Raw genomic sequence first — 16,942 nt, forward strand, 5'->3', positions numbered from 1 at the left:
TGAGATAGAAAATGGTGAAAAATATCAATTTGTGTACATAGCCAACTTGGCAGTTTCAGTTATTCACTTTTGTACAGGCAAAAATGTACACAATTGTTATGTACTGTTATAACTAAAGGGAGGCAACATTGTACACAAGCGTTATGTATTGCAATAACACAAGGGAGGAAACTCAACAAGAGAAAGTCTGAAAGGATGATTGATGTTTCCTTGACATCCCAAACACAAATGAGAGTCCGTCTGTATCAGTCTCTTCTTGACTTCTAAACGTGGGCGGAAATCTTTTTCTCTCCACCGTAAACATTCATTCTAATTCCAGTTTGAAAGTGCATAAACTAGTGTGCACCTTCTGCATTGTGTGGATGGCGGTGTGCAACGTCATAACAATAATGATTTAAAATATGGCTTGGAACGATATTTAGTCGGGTTAAATTATTTTTTATAAGTACTTAAAAAGTTTAGTTTGCAAGGTTTTAAGGAATACTTAGAACAAACAGTAGAAAGTTTTCTGGCTTTTAAGATCTATGTACGTGTTTATTTAAGTTATCTTATTACAACCATCAAACGACCAAGATTTTTTTTATAGTTAGCTTTTTTTTTATGGATTGAGCTGAAAGACATCTAAGATAAAAATACACTTCGCTGTACAATGAAGCTGGCAGAAAGACAATCCGAGCCGTGAGTCACATATAAACAAGAAACAAAAGCATTGATTGCGAGTAGGTCTAACAACATTCTACAGTAGGGCAGCCGAGTCGATAGAATCGTGAGCAACTGGTGGTAGGATGTTGATATTTAATCAGCTTGTGACATTAGGATTCTAGCAATATACGAGTGTCACAGAGAGGAATAGAGTTTCCCTTTTTTACCTCGGTCTCCATTATTCATGTCGCTCTGAGCGACGCTGTACTGCAGGCAGACGTATAGAGTTATTATTTACTATTATGTAGATAAGAGCTTGTACGCTGTGCACAAGTTATATTATATTTATCCATAAAAATTCAAGTAAGTTTCTAGGCCTGACAAATTTTTTGTGTGTACCTTAGATGATTGTTGTTGAGAGAATGTATTAGCTCGTTCTTGTTTTGTCCAGTACCTTCACTTTTGATGTTCAAGTTAGTTTAGATTTCGTAGTAGAAAAAATAACTAAAAAGAGACTATCTAGATGCAGCTCATTCGTATGCTAAACACTTTTACTATACTTAGACTTACTGCTGAAAACGCATGCTTTTATAAGGCCCATATGTCTAATAGTTGTTTATTTTATGATTTCACAAATATATATACAACTTTCTGAACACAACATCTTGAAATTATTATGTGATACAAAAAAATAGTAATTAGAAAAATGTTTCGATTTCTTACTATTTCTGAGCTCATGTCTGAGTCTAGTATAGCAACCAACATCTATGTTTTTCTATGTAAATCTAGTGGTATCTTTGGAGTGGATCATTTTTCTGTAAAAGGATAATGATGTCAGACCTAAGCTTTAGATAACAGTTGAAGAAACCAATACAAACACAAACTAACAGACTATTGGGAGGGGGGGGGTTAAAGGGGTAGGTGTCACAGATTACATTATAGAATTGTTTGTACATTTCACTTTTGAAAGTAATATAAGCCCTCGACATGAGTCTCGGGATTTAATCCTCAAATTTAGACACTTGACGTACAAGTCAGGATTTACCCAAGGGACGTAATTAGTATGTTTGAAATCTATTGGTTGATTTGAATTTAAACAAAGACATTTTTGAAAAGAGTTAGCGCCAGAGAATTGGCGGTAGTAAGTAAGTAAAGAGTGGATAAAATAATGTTCTTGTAGCTAGTCACGTTTCTAGGAGCTCTGTTTGAAAAGCCTTTGTAATGTGTTCCATATTCATTGATTTGTAATTTGTACATAAACTGTACTTACGTTGTATTTAATAAAGTTCCAGAGTTTTATTTTATCAAAGAATCGTCAATTGTGATTCTAGATCGTCATTTTTGTTAACTATTGAATTCAAGTAAAATCCCCGGCATAACAACACATCATACCAGCAAAATGTTGTCACATCTGGCACAAGTGTTGTTACATTTGGCACTCTCCGACGAATAAAAGTTCATGGACAACTTTTAACGAAATTTATTCAAGATCTAGGACCAATTTCTAAAACTCTTCAAAGGAACTTCATTCTTATTTAACGGAGGACAGAATTTCTGTGTTTAACAGGTCAGTTGGTTATCGATAATTCTTTTATAAAGATTTTCGTTAGAGTTACGTCTAACTCACGAAATCTATTATTATATGTAATTGGCAAAAGGAATAAGACCAATATACGTTATAACTGGCAATATAAAAGACCAGTAAAGCAAATAACTGGCAGTATAAAAAAGACCAGTAAAGCTAATAACTGGCATTATAAAAAAGACCAGTAAAGCAAATAACTGGCATTATAAAGAAGACCAGTAAAGCAAATAACTGGCATTACAAAGAAGACCAGTAAATAATTTGTCTGGCACAAAGTAAACAGAAGACCAGATTTAACCAACTGTTAAACCAGTAAAAAAAAAAAAAAAAAAAAAAAAAAAAAAGTACATCGGCTCAATAGCTCTATATATCAATCATACGACTCCAGTAACTACAAGTTTACTGTCAAGAATTTATTAGCAAATTGAGGCTTCAAGAACTTTGTCACTAGATCTATATTATTATTATATCTGAGATAAAGCCAAAATCCAGATATCGAACATTCTGCTCCAATACAAGAAACTAACGAGAAAATTAAATATGGCTTCCAGTGCTAGAACAAAACGATTCTTCGAATTAATAGAATTTGCCAAAGAAAAGCAAATTTCAAAGCCAGACCAGTGGGCAGAGAAACAAGAAGAAAAAGAATATCAAGAGCAAGAAGCTGAAAAACAAAGGCAAGAATCTGAAAAACAAAGGCAAGAAGCTGAAAAACAAAGGCAAGATTCTGAAAAACGCATGCAATTAGAAGAAAAAAAATTGCAAGACGCTGAAAAACGCAGGCAATTAGAAGAAAAAAAATTGCAAGACGCCGAAAAGCAAAGACAACATGAAAAAGAAAAAATGGAATTCGAAAGGCAAAATAAAGAAAGCATTCCAATTCTAGGTCACTCAAGTATGTTTGACAAATACAGATTAATGAACAAAATATCGGCTTTCAACGAAAACATTGACAATATGGACTCGTATCTCATAAGATTTGAAGAAATAGCTACAACATCCGGTCTACCTGAAGCACATTGGTCGAGCTCACTCCTTACCCTTTTGACTGGCAAAGCTGTCAACATTTGCTCACAACTGTCCATAAATGAACGCAGCACTTACTCTGATATCAAGGAAGCTCTACTGCGCCAATACGGAGCAACTTCAGCCAACTATAGAAAGAAATTCTATCATGAAAGGCCACAGCAAAATGATGATCCTCAAATTTTTGTAGCTAATATGTCAATGTGGTTTGATAGATGGGTATCCATGGCCAAAATAGAAGAAAGTTACCAAGCTCTTCGTCAACATATTATTATCGACAACATCACCCATGCTCACTCAGAAGATATTCAATCCTACATTATAGAGAGAAATCCTACTGATATACAGACATTAACCAAGATCATCAGACAATATAGAGCAGCCTATCCAAACAAGTCAGTCAAACCATCTGTTGAAGAAAATTTTGTCTGCTTTGCTCAAGACAAAAATGCAAGATATAAGTCAGATGACAAAGTCAAATGCAACAAATGTCATAAACTAGGGCATTTCACGTCTCAATGCCGCAGCAGAACCACAGAATGTTCATTTTGCCAGAAAAAAGGTCACCAAACTCATGAATGTTGGAAAAAACAGGCAGTCTCCAAAAATCAAAATTTTGATAGACCCACATCACCAACTCAAAGATACAGCAATAGAGAGCAATACAATCTCAACAAAACACCTGGAAATAATAAACCAGATAACAAACCTCGCTACAGAAGTCATTCACAGGACTCCAGACCACAATATATGCCAAACAGAAGCTCATATAACAGAAGCTATTACAATGAGCACTCAACTATGACAGTCATTGCAAAGTCCAATGGTCTCAAATTTTATCCAGGCTTTGTAGGAGACAAGAAGGTGGAAGTTCTTCGTGACACCGGAAGCACGTCCACATTAGTACATGAACGCTTCGTACACGCAAACCGTTTCACAGGCAACCACGTCCAAGTCACTGCATTCAACGGAACTGTCAGCAAATTACCTGAAGCCATCATTTATGTTACTACACCATTCTTCAGTGGTCAAACAAAAGCATTAGTAACACCCAATCTACCAGTGGACCTAATCATTGGAAACATAGAAGGAGTTAAAGAATGCACTCCTCAAGAACTTGCTGAATGTACAAATGCCATACAGCAAGGTCAAAAATATTTGGCACCTGAACAAGTTAGCCAAAATAATCACATGGCTACCTCAGTTACTCAAGTTATGCAGAATGCAACAGAACCAGTTACTAGTCCAGTAGCCAGCAACAATCAAGAACATTCAACATGGACACCCCCAGTTACATCAAGCCCATCCCTACCGGTCATAAGTCCACCTCCAATTCCCGAATGTCCATTGTTGAACTTTCAAGAACAAGACGACATGCCCAGAGTCTCTAACAATGATACAAAAACTCTAACTGGCCAAACTGAAGTCCATCAAGACAAGTCAGACTTCATACATCAAGACTTGAATAAGACTACATCTGCATCAAATACTATGATATGCATTGAATATTTTTGCTACAATCAAGACAAGTCTCATGAACCAGAAGCAGATACTTATATTCAATCAACTTTGGCTATACCAGACAAAAGAAAAACTATGCAACTTGACTCTACCACTCATACAAGTATTCCTCATCTGAAAGAATGTGAGTCAAACAAAGAAACCATTACAACCAAGAACATTGAAAGTCAAAGGATATTACATGAACACATGAAATCAAGATATTTTGCTCAAGGAGATCAAGTCAATTTACTGTTACCAGATTGGAGTAACAAGCTATTCTACAAATGGCAAGGTCCATTTACCATCACCAGAAAGATTTCCAACCTGCTTTATGAAATCAATGTCAACAAGTTTACCAGAGTATTTCATGTGCATATGTTTGAACATTACCATGAAACAGATAATGAAGACATCAAAGCAGAAGTTGAACATTTTACAAGCTTAGCAACTATTCCTGAGGAAGAAGAAACATCATCAACACCCATTCCTGAGATAGATGTTTCATTACCAACATCAAATAACATTGACATTCCCAAGGTCATCACTCTGGATGACATAGCACTACAGAAAATAAAGAACACTAAAGTGTTTCCAGACCATGCAGATTTCTTTACCAGTGTTTCTGAAACATTTCCAGTACTGCACTTTGAAAGAAACTCAGAAAGCATCAACATTGACAACACCAAGTTTCATCCTCCGTCCACTCAAAGGGCAACTTTTCTTCAGAAAGGAACAAATGAACTTCTTCAACATTGCTGTATTGACCGATTGAACTCAGACATGTTCAGTCATTGCTCTATTGAACATTCTAACGCAAAGCATTCTGCTACCATTGTTCTACAGCGTCAAAGTTCATCAACCAGAAAATTGAGTTTTGGTTTCGGACAGTTCTTATTTTCACCAAACTCAAACGCGGTTCAATCAGACATTATCTGTGAGATCATTATGACATGGAGACAACAGTTTCATAAACTGAAAGACCTTTTCTTCAAGTTTAGAAAACGCGTACACACATCCATGACGGCAATTCAGAAGGGTTCCGAACTTAACATTTCTACTTTACATATGTACTATAGCATATGTAGTGTCACTTGATCCATTATCATTCATACTCGTCAAGGAAGAACAGTATTCAGTTGTACTTAATCAATTAATTTGTCTACTCATTTTTTCCACAGGTATTCTATATCAGATGTTACATTTATTTCAGCACCAAGCAACCCACTGAGGAAAGTCACTCATTCAAGATACTTTGTTTATTATGTTTCAGCATCTTTGCATATGACATGCATCAGACATTTTAATTTTTAAATCATGAGCATTTTATTTCAGGTATAATATTATTGCATATATCCTATTATAATAGTACAGATACATGACAGACAATTGGAATTTTTCATTGCTTCACACATGTTGAGATTTATATCACATTGAGTATTATTATTCAGAAGATTGATCACATTGAGTATTATTTTCTCAGAAAATTGTCATGTACTATCACAATTATTTTTTCTATGTCAATTTTTCATATGCAATATATTTTTCCATGTGCACATTTTCACATTAGTACTAACCAAATGAGTTATATTGTCATATTTTAATTTCATCATGAAGCTTCATAACTTATTCAATTCAAGATTTCATTTATTCAAGTATTATGCTTTGTACAACTTTTGATATTGTTCATGACAAGCATTGTCTCATTTTCATAACCACTTGAATAGTGAGACAGGTATTCAAAATCATCAATAAGTTTATTCACTGCATTACATTTTTCTATTATTGTTGACTTTATTTTGTCATATGTTACCTCAACCATTTTTCTATAATTTCATGTATGGTATTTTGTGTACATTTAAATATTTTAATACATATGAGCATTTCTATTACCATACAAATGCTAAATGGAGAGGGGGGTAATATGTCACAGATTACATTATAGAATTGTTTGTACATTTCACTTTTGAAAGTAATATAAGCCCTCGACATGAGTCTCGGGATTTAATCCTCAAATTTAGACACTTGACGTACAAGTCAGGATTTACCCAAGGGACGTAATTAGTATGTTTGAAATCTATTGGTTGATTTGAATTTAAACAAAGACATTTTTGAAAAGAGTTAGCGCCAGAGAATTGGCGGTAGTAAGTAAGTAAAGAGTGGATAAAATAATGTTCTTGTAGCTAGTCACGTTTCTAGGAGCTCTGTTTGAAAAGCCTTTGTAATGTGTTCCATATTCATTGATTTGTAATTTGTACATAAACTGTACTTACGTTGTATTTAATAAAGTTCCAGAGTTTTATTTTATCAAAGAATCGTCAATTGTGATTCTAGATCGTCATTTTTGTTAACTATTGAATTCAAGTAAAATCCCCGGCATAACAACACATCATACCAGCAAAATGTTGTCACATCTGGCACAAGTGTTGTTACAGTAGGCAATATCCTGCTACTGTACATGATCATTAACAAAAAAGGACTTTCTGCGAGTGCCATTTCATGAGTTCATTGACAATTTCTTTTATTTCCCTTTCTCCTTATATAGTTACACCATCTGTAATTTATCAGTATCTGATTTAAAAAAAAACATCAACAAAAATAACTATAAAAAACAAAACAAAAACAAATAATTCGGAATTATGTTTTTTTTTTACTTTTGTTGTATTTTTTACTATATAATCATGTGAGTTAATTTCATGTCATTGTGTTGCTTGTTCACAGTTCCATCATGTCCAGCACCAAACAAGACCAGGCCTAAACCATGTATCAAGCAGGTCTGCAGGTCCAGTTCATAAACCGCCTGAAGCGGAAACGCCGGATGAGATTAGAGGCCAATGCGGCAGCCGTTGCAGCAACGGTTAACGCTCCGGTAAGATAAAGACATGTTTCCATTTGGTGTTAAATATCAGAGATAAGTATCGCCCATAATGTTTCATTATTTCCTTGAATAACTTGTGATTAAACTAGAAACTGATCAATCCAATGGCTAAGTGGGTGATTAATCTAGAAACTGACCAATCCAATGGCTAAGTGAGTTGAATTCTAGAATATTTGATCAGTACAAAATGAATGTAAATACAAAAGAGAACCATTTCACGGGTATGCTGAAGCAACTATTCAACACATACTGATTAGTTAGTGTTGTGAGGTAGTCATACTAGATATAGAAACTTTGTTACGTCACTAAACAACTTTTGTTGTTATTAGCAACAAACGACGCAACACGCACTCTAAAATTAGAACTATACGAGTATGGATGGTTATTTAAAAGGTGTAAATTGTCTATAATACTCTCTCGAATCGGGAGTCGAACTGTGAGAACCCTTGATAGGTAGCCAAGCCAAGTACACTTAGTGTACTTAGCCTCTTGTCCATAAATCCCACAAATAATTTTGAGCTTTGCAAGCGCTGCTGTGAATTGTGCCATTCTGGCCAGTTGTTTCAGGTTTGGTTCCAACGTCTGAAACGATAGCTCCCAAGTATTCAAAACTGCTGACGCTTGCCAGATATTCGTCTCCACAACTGATGCTCATTTTAAAGTCCTGTTAGCTATTGGTCATAATGTGCTTTTTGCTAGAATATATTTGCATAGCATGCGGAAGTCTTGTGTTTTTTTAAAATCCCTTCAATACCATCTATGTTAGAGGTTTTATGACTTTTTTGACACTTAATATAGTCATAAAATTTGCCATGGACGCTTGAGTGAAAAAGCTACATAAATGCATATTACTCATGTAACAACATTTTGTTGAAAGAGTGTTGAGATTATAAATTTTGTTTAAAATAAAATTTATAAATATTTGACCTGGATGAGGCTGATTAAATTTTATGAGTGTATTTATTACCGGCTCAACGAGCACAAATTTCAAGTCAGTTTCTATCTGTTTGTGTAACAAGAGTTTGTGGTCTCCTTGTTTACACATTGGTTTAAGTTACTCATTTGTGGATATTTCAATAAGCTGCTCCTGCTTTAGTATGGATTTCTCTGTGATTGGTCGATTGCAACAGGTGATCTCTTGATCAGCCACACAGCAGAAAGAGGAGCACTAGAGCTAGCACCTCGTTAATAAAACACCCAATCAGATTGTCCTCCTGACTGACGCCAGGACAACTGCAGCATATTTCAACAACAGTAAGGTAACATTCCTCCAACGGATCACAGACCACATTGATACGTTGCAGGCCACATTGGCCAAAGTTGAGATCCAGAGTTGAAGAAACGAGAAATAGAAAGTTGAAGAAAAACAACGTCTTATTCCAAGATGTCCCAAAATGTCCAACATATAATATTACGTCTCAGAGCCGGACACATCAGAATGAGACAACACATGTTCCGGAAGCTAAAAATTCGAGTGAGATTTTCCCTTGTGGAGCATCAACAGAGAATGACGATCGTGCTTCAAAGCTGAGTACACTAAAGTGTATACAATTTTCTTTTTTTTTTTTTTTTTGCGGACCCTCTTCTGTCGTTTCGTGGTTCCCCGGGGGTCCACGGATCCCAGTTTGAGAACCACTGATCTATGTCATCCGCAGTGGTAACTGGAAACCACGATGACCTGTTGACCACTGTCGAAAAACGCAAGCAAAGCTTTATGGACATATCAAAGGTTCTCAAGGCTCTGAAAGACCTTCCTCCAGGGAACAGCACCAGGATAAAAAGAAGAAGCAAACAAAGAAAGTGATGGGAAAGCAACATTAAAGAGTAGACAGCCCTTCCACTAGAAGAGATTCTATTTAATCCAAAAGACATAAGAATGGAAGAAGACGTCGACAGATCATAGGTGGTGCCCCAAAAGTTTAACATACTAATGGAAAGGTGAAGGTGAAAACATGCAGGTGGAATGACACTCAAATACTTAAGGTCGAGCTAACTCTATTTTCTCCAACATCAAGGCACCGTTCAGCCAGTTGAAGATCAAAAGACTTCACAAAATGACGCGCCTGCAATGATGAAAGGCATACACTATGTGGTAATGGTATCTAGTCTTGACAGTCTTTTTGCACGGAATAAAAGCTTTACAACTTCACAGCAATTATCAGTAATTCAGAAATAAAAACAGGAAAAAAAAACGCTCTGTATTTATAGCTATCCGTCATTATTAGAAATCTAGTTGTTCAAATTTGAATGTTCTCAGTTATTTCAGTAAATACATGTTAATTTAATCTACAGTTGAATCATTGTCTATAAAGGAAATCCTGTTGGGATTGTACATTAAAAAAAAAATGGTGAAAAGTTATAGATCCGACGAGGTTCCATCCGGCCCAATGAAACGTCGTCACCAGGTGTAGAATGTCCCCCCCCCCTTTTACCTATATTAGGGCCCCTTATGTTTTCTCTGATGAATAAACACCAAGACTTTAACACTTTGATGCTGCTCATAATGCAGGAACAGTTTCGTCGTTCTGGTCTCTCCAACTCGCTAGGGGGAGCTTACAGCGCTTCCCCATAAATCCATTACTCCAATATGCAATGCAGGGACCCTAACGGAGCTATTTTAATTCGTAATTATGGGGTCTGTTTTCCGATTTGCACAGGGTCTCAACCATTGTAAATTGTAAAGCCATTAGTATTTTTATTTAGAAAGAGTTATCAGTGTCTGTACTGTTTAGTTTCTTTTGTATTTTTGTGTGTGTCAAATATTTCCTTTGTATAGACATTTCATCATTAACTCTCATCCTCTCATACTGATTGGACGTGACATTATCTAAACAATACTTTCGCAAAGAGGATGTGTTTAAAGAGTTAACTAATAATATGGTAAACTCTTTATGCTCGCATCCCCCGCCAAGTGTTAACCTTCTGTTTGTTTGACACCAGCACTCTGGAATCATAAAGTCCTAGTGACAAAATTCAAAAAAACAAAAAAAGAAAGATAACTACTCCGTGTGATAAATCCCCTGGTGTCTTTATCGAATCGATACCTGTGTCAATAATTAATCCTGCTGTAGGCCAATCACATTTGATAGCGTGGTATCGTTGACGCGAACATTTTGTTGAGAGCTGATTACTTTTTTGTATCCACGATTATTGTTTTGTTGTGGATGTTAGTTGTCAGCTCAATGTAAACGTCAGTGTCTATGTCTTCTAGAATCAGCGCGCTTGGAAACCTTGTTGATGAAATTATCGACACCTAGTTTTTTTATTTGGCGGTTTAGCTATAACAGCTATCTTTAAAGTAACAACAACAATAAAAAAAGAATGAAGAGTAACAACAGCAAAAAAGAATAACACAAGTATAAAAAATAACAAAAAATATATTTCAAAAACGTTTTAAAAAACAAAGCATACCTGATTGGGAAAATAAATCAAAATCACTTACTGCAGGAATAAGCTTCCTTTTTCTATATCAATAAAATAAATTAATGACCACTAATTAAGTAACTAAATTGATCGACTGATTGTTTATTTTTTTATTCATGTATTACAATATTGTCGTTGACTATGAATAATTGTACAAAATTTTAACTTGGTCGTGAGATGGAAATGGGGAAAAAAACGAGTACAAAACTTTAAAAGGGGAATAACTGCATATCACCAGTCACATCTCTCAATAAGTAGCATTTATTTCCTTTTTTAATTACAAACAAAATAACTAAATAACTATAATTAATTAACTAATTGATCCGAGAACGGATGTGGGAGAAATAGCGAGTACGAAAATTGTACCCGACAGACAGACAGACATACAAACAGAATTGATATAAGCTTTGTGATAAATATCAATAGTAACAACAATATCAACAATAACAAAATGATCAAAAAAATACAACATAAATAACAAAAGAACAACAACTATCAACTACAGCACTTTCAACAACGACAGCAATAACAATGACATCAACAATAACAGCAATAATAGCAACAGCACCAAATTAAATAACAACGTTTACGACAACGACGACAGCAAAAAATAACGCCAATAACAACAACAAATGAACTACTACTTCTTCTAATGAGGTTTTGTGAACTCTTCTACAGCTCTTATTAAACAATTTAAAACTCTTCTACAGCTCTTATTAAACAATTTAAAAAAGAGTAACCTTATCTAATGACTTTGCTACAATATACAATGACAATAATCACATATTTCTCAATCTATGTGTATTTGTTTTAGGGGGGGGGGGGTCATTCTGTACCATTTGAGTTATACATTAATATCATGTCTTAACTGTGTTTTCGTCTTTTACATATATCTTAATGAACATTGTGGTTTCTCTCTCTGTCTCTCTCTCTCTCTCGCTCTCTCTTTAAAATACCTCTATTCAAGTCCGAACTTCATGGAAGGTCGGTGACCGGAGGGTGGAACCTGGAAGCTGACCTCAAAAACGCTCTAACGATTTCTCTAGAAATTGAACAGTTGCTGTACATCACCGAGAAAAGAATGACTAGCTCGTTGGCCACACAGGGAAAACTCTAGTTTGGCCGTTATCATTTTTCAAGTATTAAATAGGAAATGAATTTAAATTTGGCTAGAGAACTAGATCTAGGTCTAGATCCAGCATCGGTTTTGAAAGGACTATCGCGTTCTTGAAAGGACTATCGCATTCGGGAATTTCCGAATGTAAGGCTTTATTGATTCAAAAGTCTAATAAATTAATGTTCAGGAACATTTGGCGCATTGTCTTCTTAGTCTAGATTCTAGATCTAAAATTCTAAAGGCCTATCATTGGAATATTATAAACTATAGAAGATCTATACATTCGCTTAACCAGGATTCTTTCTAGTGGCGAGAATAAGGGAGGTAGCGGGGTCAAAAAAATATTCCATTGTTGTTGTTTTTTTTAATCTAATCTTCATTATTTACTGCAAGAATAACAGTCGTTCTTTTAGTCACATAAAGGAGATATCGTCTTTTTTAGAAAAGTATTTTTAAAGATTTGTTTATTCATTCACTTCCTCTCTACTTTTCCTTAGGTCTATTTCTATAATGGTCTTCTTCACTGTTCAACTTCAATCTAGTTCTCACCATTCTTTTCTCAACCTCTCCATGTCGTCTATGGCTTGTATTCGAGCGTGACATGTTCATAACCCAAAATGAGAGGTTTACCCTTATGTGGCTCATGTATTGGGAGCTTCACCATGTCTATGATTTCAATAGAACAATTGATACGCTTTAGTCTTGTAGATTCGCTCTAACAGTGACATTTTGTTGTCATGCCTCTAACCTTTCTTATTGACTGGGACTCAGATGTGTATATGCACAAATCAACGGTGATACTGAATCCTTTAAATTGGTTTAGACTTAATAATATTAGAGCAGACGACTCTCTTTCCCTTTCCGTCATCAACATATAGATTTTGTTATCGGCTTCCCTAAGGCTTAAGGCTAAAGCAAACGTGCTGTCTGTCCGTCCGTCTAAAGTCCCATTTAAACATCACCTGTATCGAGATACGTGTACTTCTTTTGGTCTTCAGATAGCAAAGTTTTTCAATTCAGTTATGAGAACTGTTTTTTCTAATAAAGAACACATGAGGACAAAACATCTTATAAAGTATATGCTTTTTATAGTGGTTTATAATGTCTATTAAAAAAAAGAAATGCCCAAACTGTTCTGTCTTATACGGATGCAAAGAAGAACAACGACCTATTCATATGCTTCGTAGCTAAATGAACTCAATAGTTATGTTTACCTTATCATATATAATACAGACGTTGCTTTAAAAAAAAAAAGATGATTACGTCCTACGCGTCGTGCATCTAGTCATACATGTTAACCGATGACTTAAATATTGTCAAGCCACTGGTTATCCTGGCTAGCTCGGGCAACCCATTCCGAGCTCTAATAGCAATAGGGAAGAAGGAGTATTTGTACAAATTTGTCCTAGCATATGGAACGAGGAATGTGCCTTTATCTTTGTGTCTCTCTGAATATTTTATTAGATTTTGTTTTTGTATTTGAAGATTATGGTTCCGTGTTTTATGTTTTGCTTTGAATTCACCTCCAACACACAAACAAACAAAAAATGAGAATGAATTTACTATAGTGTTTCTCAGCCTGATGAGTGCGTACCCCTGGAGGGATGATTGGTGAGAGAAGCTTTGTTGAGCTGGATCTTTAAATGATCGCTGGATGAAATTTTAAAAAAAAGTAGACCCTAGGGCAATCAGAAGAAGTAAAGTTTCAGATAATCTGGTGGTGTCTAGATATTATGTTTTGTCCTATTGTCTAGATCAGGGGTAGGCAACCTTTTTTGATCGAGGGCCGCATTCCTTAAAATTTGGGAATGGCGGGCCGCATATGTATATACAACTTAGAAATATACTTAAGCTAACTTTTAATTCATATTTACACTGTATTATATTCACGTTTCTTTTATTCCACACTCCACGTTAAGGAATTACGAGAAGAGTTAGCAATTTTTGAAATCAATTAATATTTTTTTAAATTACTGTTGTCTTTTTATATTACAATAACCCCACTAATATACAATTGTACTTAATGTGCAGTATTTTACTTTTTACACTCGTGCATAATGTTCCGGAACTGTGGAACTAGATTACTAGTTGTTAGCCTTGTGACTGTTGTCAAATTACCGTCTGTCAAAATCGACCAGTAATTATACTTGTTAATTTTCCCCCACCCAAAATATAATGCTTGTTGACTGGATATGTTCCGGAAGTTAAATGTCGGGACGAGCGAAACATGCCCTTTTGGAGCATCACACGAGAAATGCTGACCATGTCCTTCAATGGTGCATACTAAATCATAGACCCGAACAGGACTCTGGCCCCAAATCCCTCCTATAGAACCAAAACTATTCGGAGAACTGCCTGTATATGGAAAACATTGCGCGGTTCATCTCAGATATAGGATTGCTGATCTGAACCCTCCAACATGTAAAATGAGAACGAAGAAGAAGAAGAACAGATGTATGTGTACCCAAATAGAGTGAACAGCAGCACATTTTGTAAAGTGTTGACATACAAATTCTGGCACTCATAAGACTCCTGTGGAAGTACTGACTGGAAATTCTCTTTGCTCAGAGTTATGTCCTCTGGAGCTAAATCAACTTTTGCGCTAAATGGTGAGCTAATGGTATTGAAAACTGGTTCTTGACGTCTTAAAACTTGCTTTGATAAATTGCAAAATTAAGGGATCTAAATAAGTGTTGTACTTTTAATCATTTCACTAGAAATAATTTCACCTTTCAGCAAAGGAAAATAACAAAACCTGTTTTCTTTTGCTTGCTTGTAGAAATGGGAGGGCCTTGTTTAAAAAGATTTAACATCCATTTACATTTCATATGCAAGGAACTCATTGCAGTGGCAATTATGAAACATGAAATCTGTCTTCCACTCTTCATTAGAAATATTGGTAACAAAGTCACAGTCAGTGTCTTTCATGTAACATAACCATTTCTTCCTTGAAATTTTAAAGTGTTCTCGTTTACCTTGCCCATGCTTAGATAGCGGATATAGGATTATTGTGTTCTTAGTCGAAACTACCTGTGGTTAACACACCCTAACTAAAATAAGTTTGATTACAAAACTATTTGATAACATGAAACTGAAATTTTATGCAGCTTTGTGTAAACTTTCCTGTTTAAAGTTTATGGTTGGGGTATTAAAAAAACACACCATTTTACTCAATCGAAGACCGAGCTCCACAAGTTGTCACCCTTGCCATCTTGTTCCAAGCATACCCAACATTCAACACAGTTCTTCATAGCATTGAATAAAACTGATCAGAGATTGTGTTTAGAGTTGAGTGTATTGATGTATAGCCAATAAGCATAGTCTTCGTTTGCTTGAAACTTTTTATAATGACAGTTTCAATAATTTATATTTATATTATTTTTAATATATTTGCATTTTTAAAAGTATATACTGTGGGCACACCTGACTTCTGTAGGTGTCGGCGGGCCGCATAAAACACTCCGGCGGGCCGCATGTGGCCCGCGGGTCGTAATTTGCCCACCCCTGGTCTAGATGTTGTGGCTCTGTTTAATTATTCTAACCATATTTATTCTGGTCATTACTACTTATCATATCACATCCTTGTTGTTTATACAGAAATACTTGTTCCTGCTAATAATGTGTTAGATATCATAGGTGGGCGATTGAATGCGTCAGTTCTGTAATGCGGACCGCGTAGGTGTTTTTGTGAAACGCTTAGTCATTTTACAAACTAAATATTTACATTGGAAACATTTTGTTCTTAAGCAATGTATCAACAAATAAAATATAAAAATACTTTTAAAAAAACAGCAAAGCTTATATTGAGTGAAATTGCATCAATTAATTAATTTATAATATATCTAGACTATAAATAATCAATTTGTGCAATCGGATATATTTTTTTTTGTTTTTGTTTAGCGCAACTTTCATGTTTATAGCTTGACCACCTCTCCAAAAATCCATACAATTACTTTGGTGGATCAGTGGGGTGGGTGGTGGGGAAAGGTCTTCGGGAGAAGGTTTCTGTGCTGCTTTTTGTCCTAAACAATTTTAAAAAATAAAGTTGCTTCTCTGAGTTCAAACTCGAGCCTCCAAGATGGAAGGCTGCCTAGATAGTCATAAATGTAGAAGTTTTTTTTTAGTTTTTTATTACTTTAAAAAGTTTATCGAGCGACCTTATTCTCTGCGGCTTATATCCACTTAGCTTAGTATATTTAAAACTAAATTAATTAATTGTTTAATTAATTAATTACGACTTATTGATTAAACTATTTGATAATTTTTTTGATTGATGTGCTGTCATCGAAGGTGAGTAATCGTGCGAAATTTCAACTTGATTAGAGAATGGTAAGTGGGAGAGATAATGTCTACAAGATTCTACCCAGACAGATAGAATTTTTAAAAGCTTTGTAAAAATGTCTTGAACTGGTCGTAATACGTTTCATTTTCAAACACCACCAGACAAAGCAAAGGACTTGTACAATAGCAAGTGGCATTTAAGTGGGAAGTCGTATGACGTGGAAGTGAACCATTGATTGACTCATATCTTAGATTTCAACATATGTTTTTTGTTTTAAAGTGCTTTTATATAAAGTTACATTTGACTAAAGTGTAAAACAAACACAAAATATTCACACAAATGCAGTGCGTTGGCACTATAGTCAGAAAAAATGTAACCGTTTGATGATATGGTTGTGAGTTGGTTTGTAGCTCCAGACTGCTAGCTCAACTTACTTCAGTAGGCGTATTACTTAAACTTGATATGGAAACTTTATTTTTGAAACAAAAT

The 16,942-nt window shown here is 35.1% G+C and overlaps 1 protein-coding gene across 1 annotated transcript in view; it reads left to right on the forward strand.

The window, feature by feature from the left end:
- Nucleotides 1–430: 430 nt before the first annotated feature.
- LOC106068643 (short transient receptor potential channel 7-like) overlaps nucleotides 431–16,942 on the forward strand; it is a 74,700-nt gene continuing 58,188 nt past the window's right edge. The window contains exons 1-2 of the mRNA XM_056036269.1: nucleotides 431–1,005; nucleotides 7,475–7,622. Coding sequence (XP_055892244.1) covers nucleotides 7,515–7,622 — 108 coding nt within the window. The 5' untranslated portion in view covers nucleotides 431–1,005; nucleotides 7,475–7,514. The remainder of the gene's footprint in view (nucleotides 1,006–7,474; nucleotides 7,623–16,942) is intronic.

The sequence above is a fragment of the Biomphalaria glabrata genome, chromosome 7 (assembly GCF_947242115.1).
Source record: "Biomphalaria glabrata chromosome 7, xgBioGlab47.1, whole genome shotgun sequence".
Lineage (NCBI taxonomy): Eukaryota > Metazoa > Mollusca > Gastropoda > Planorbidae > Biomphalaria > Biomphalaria glabrata.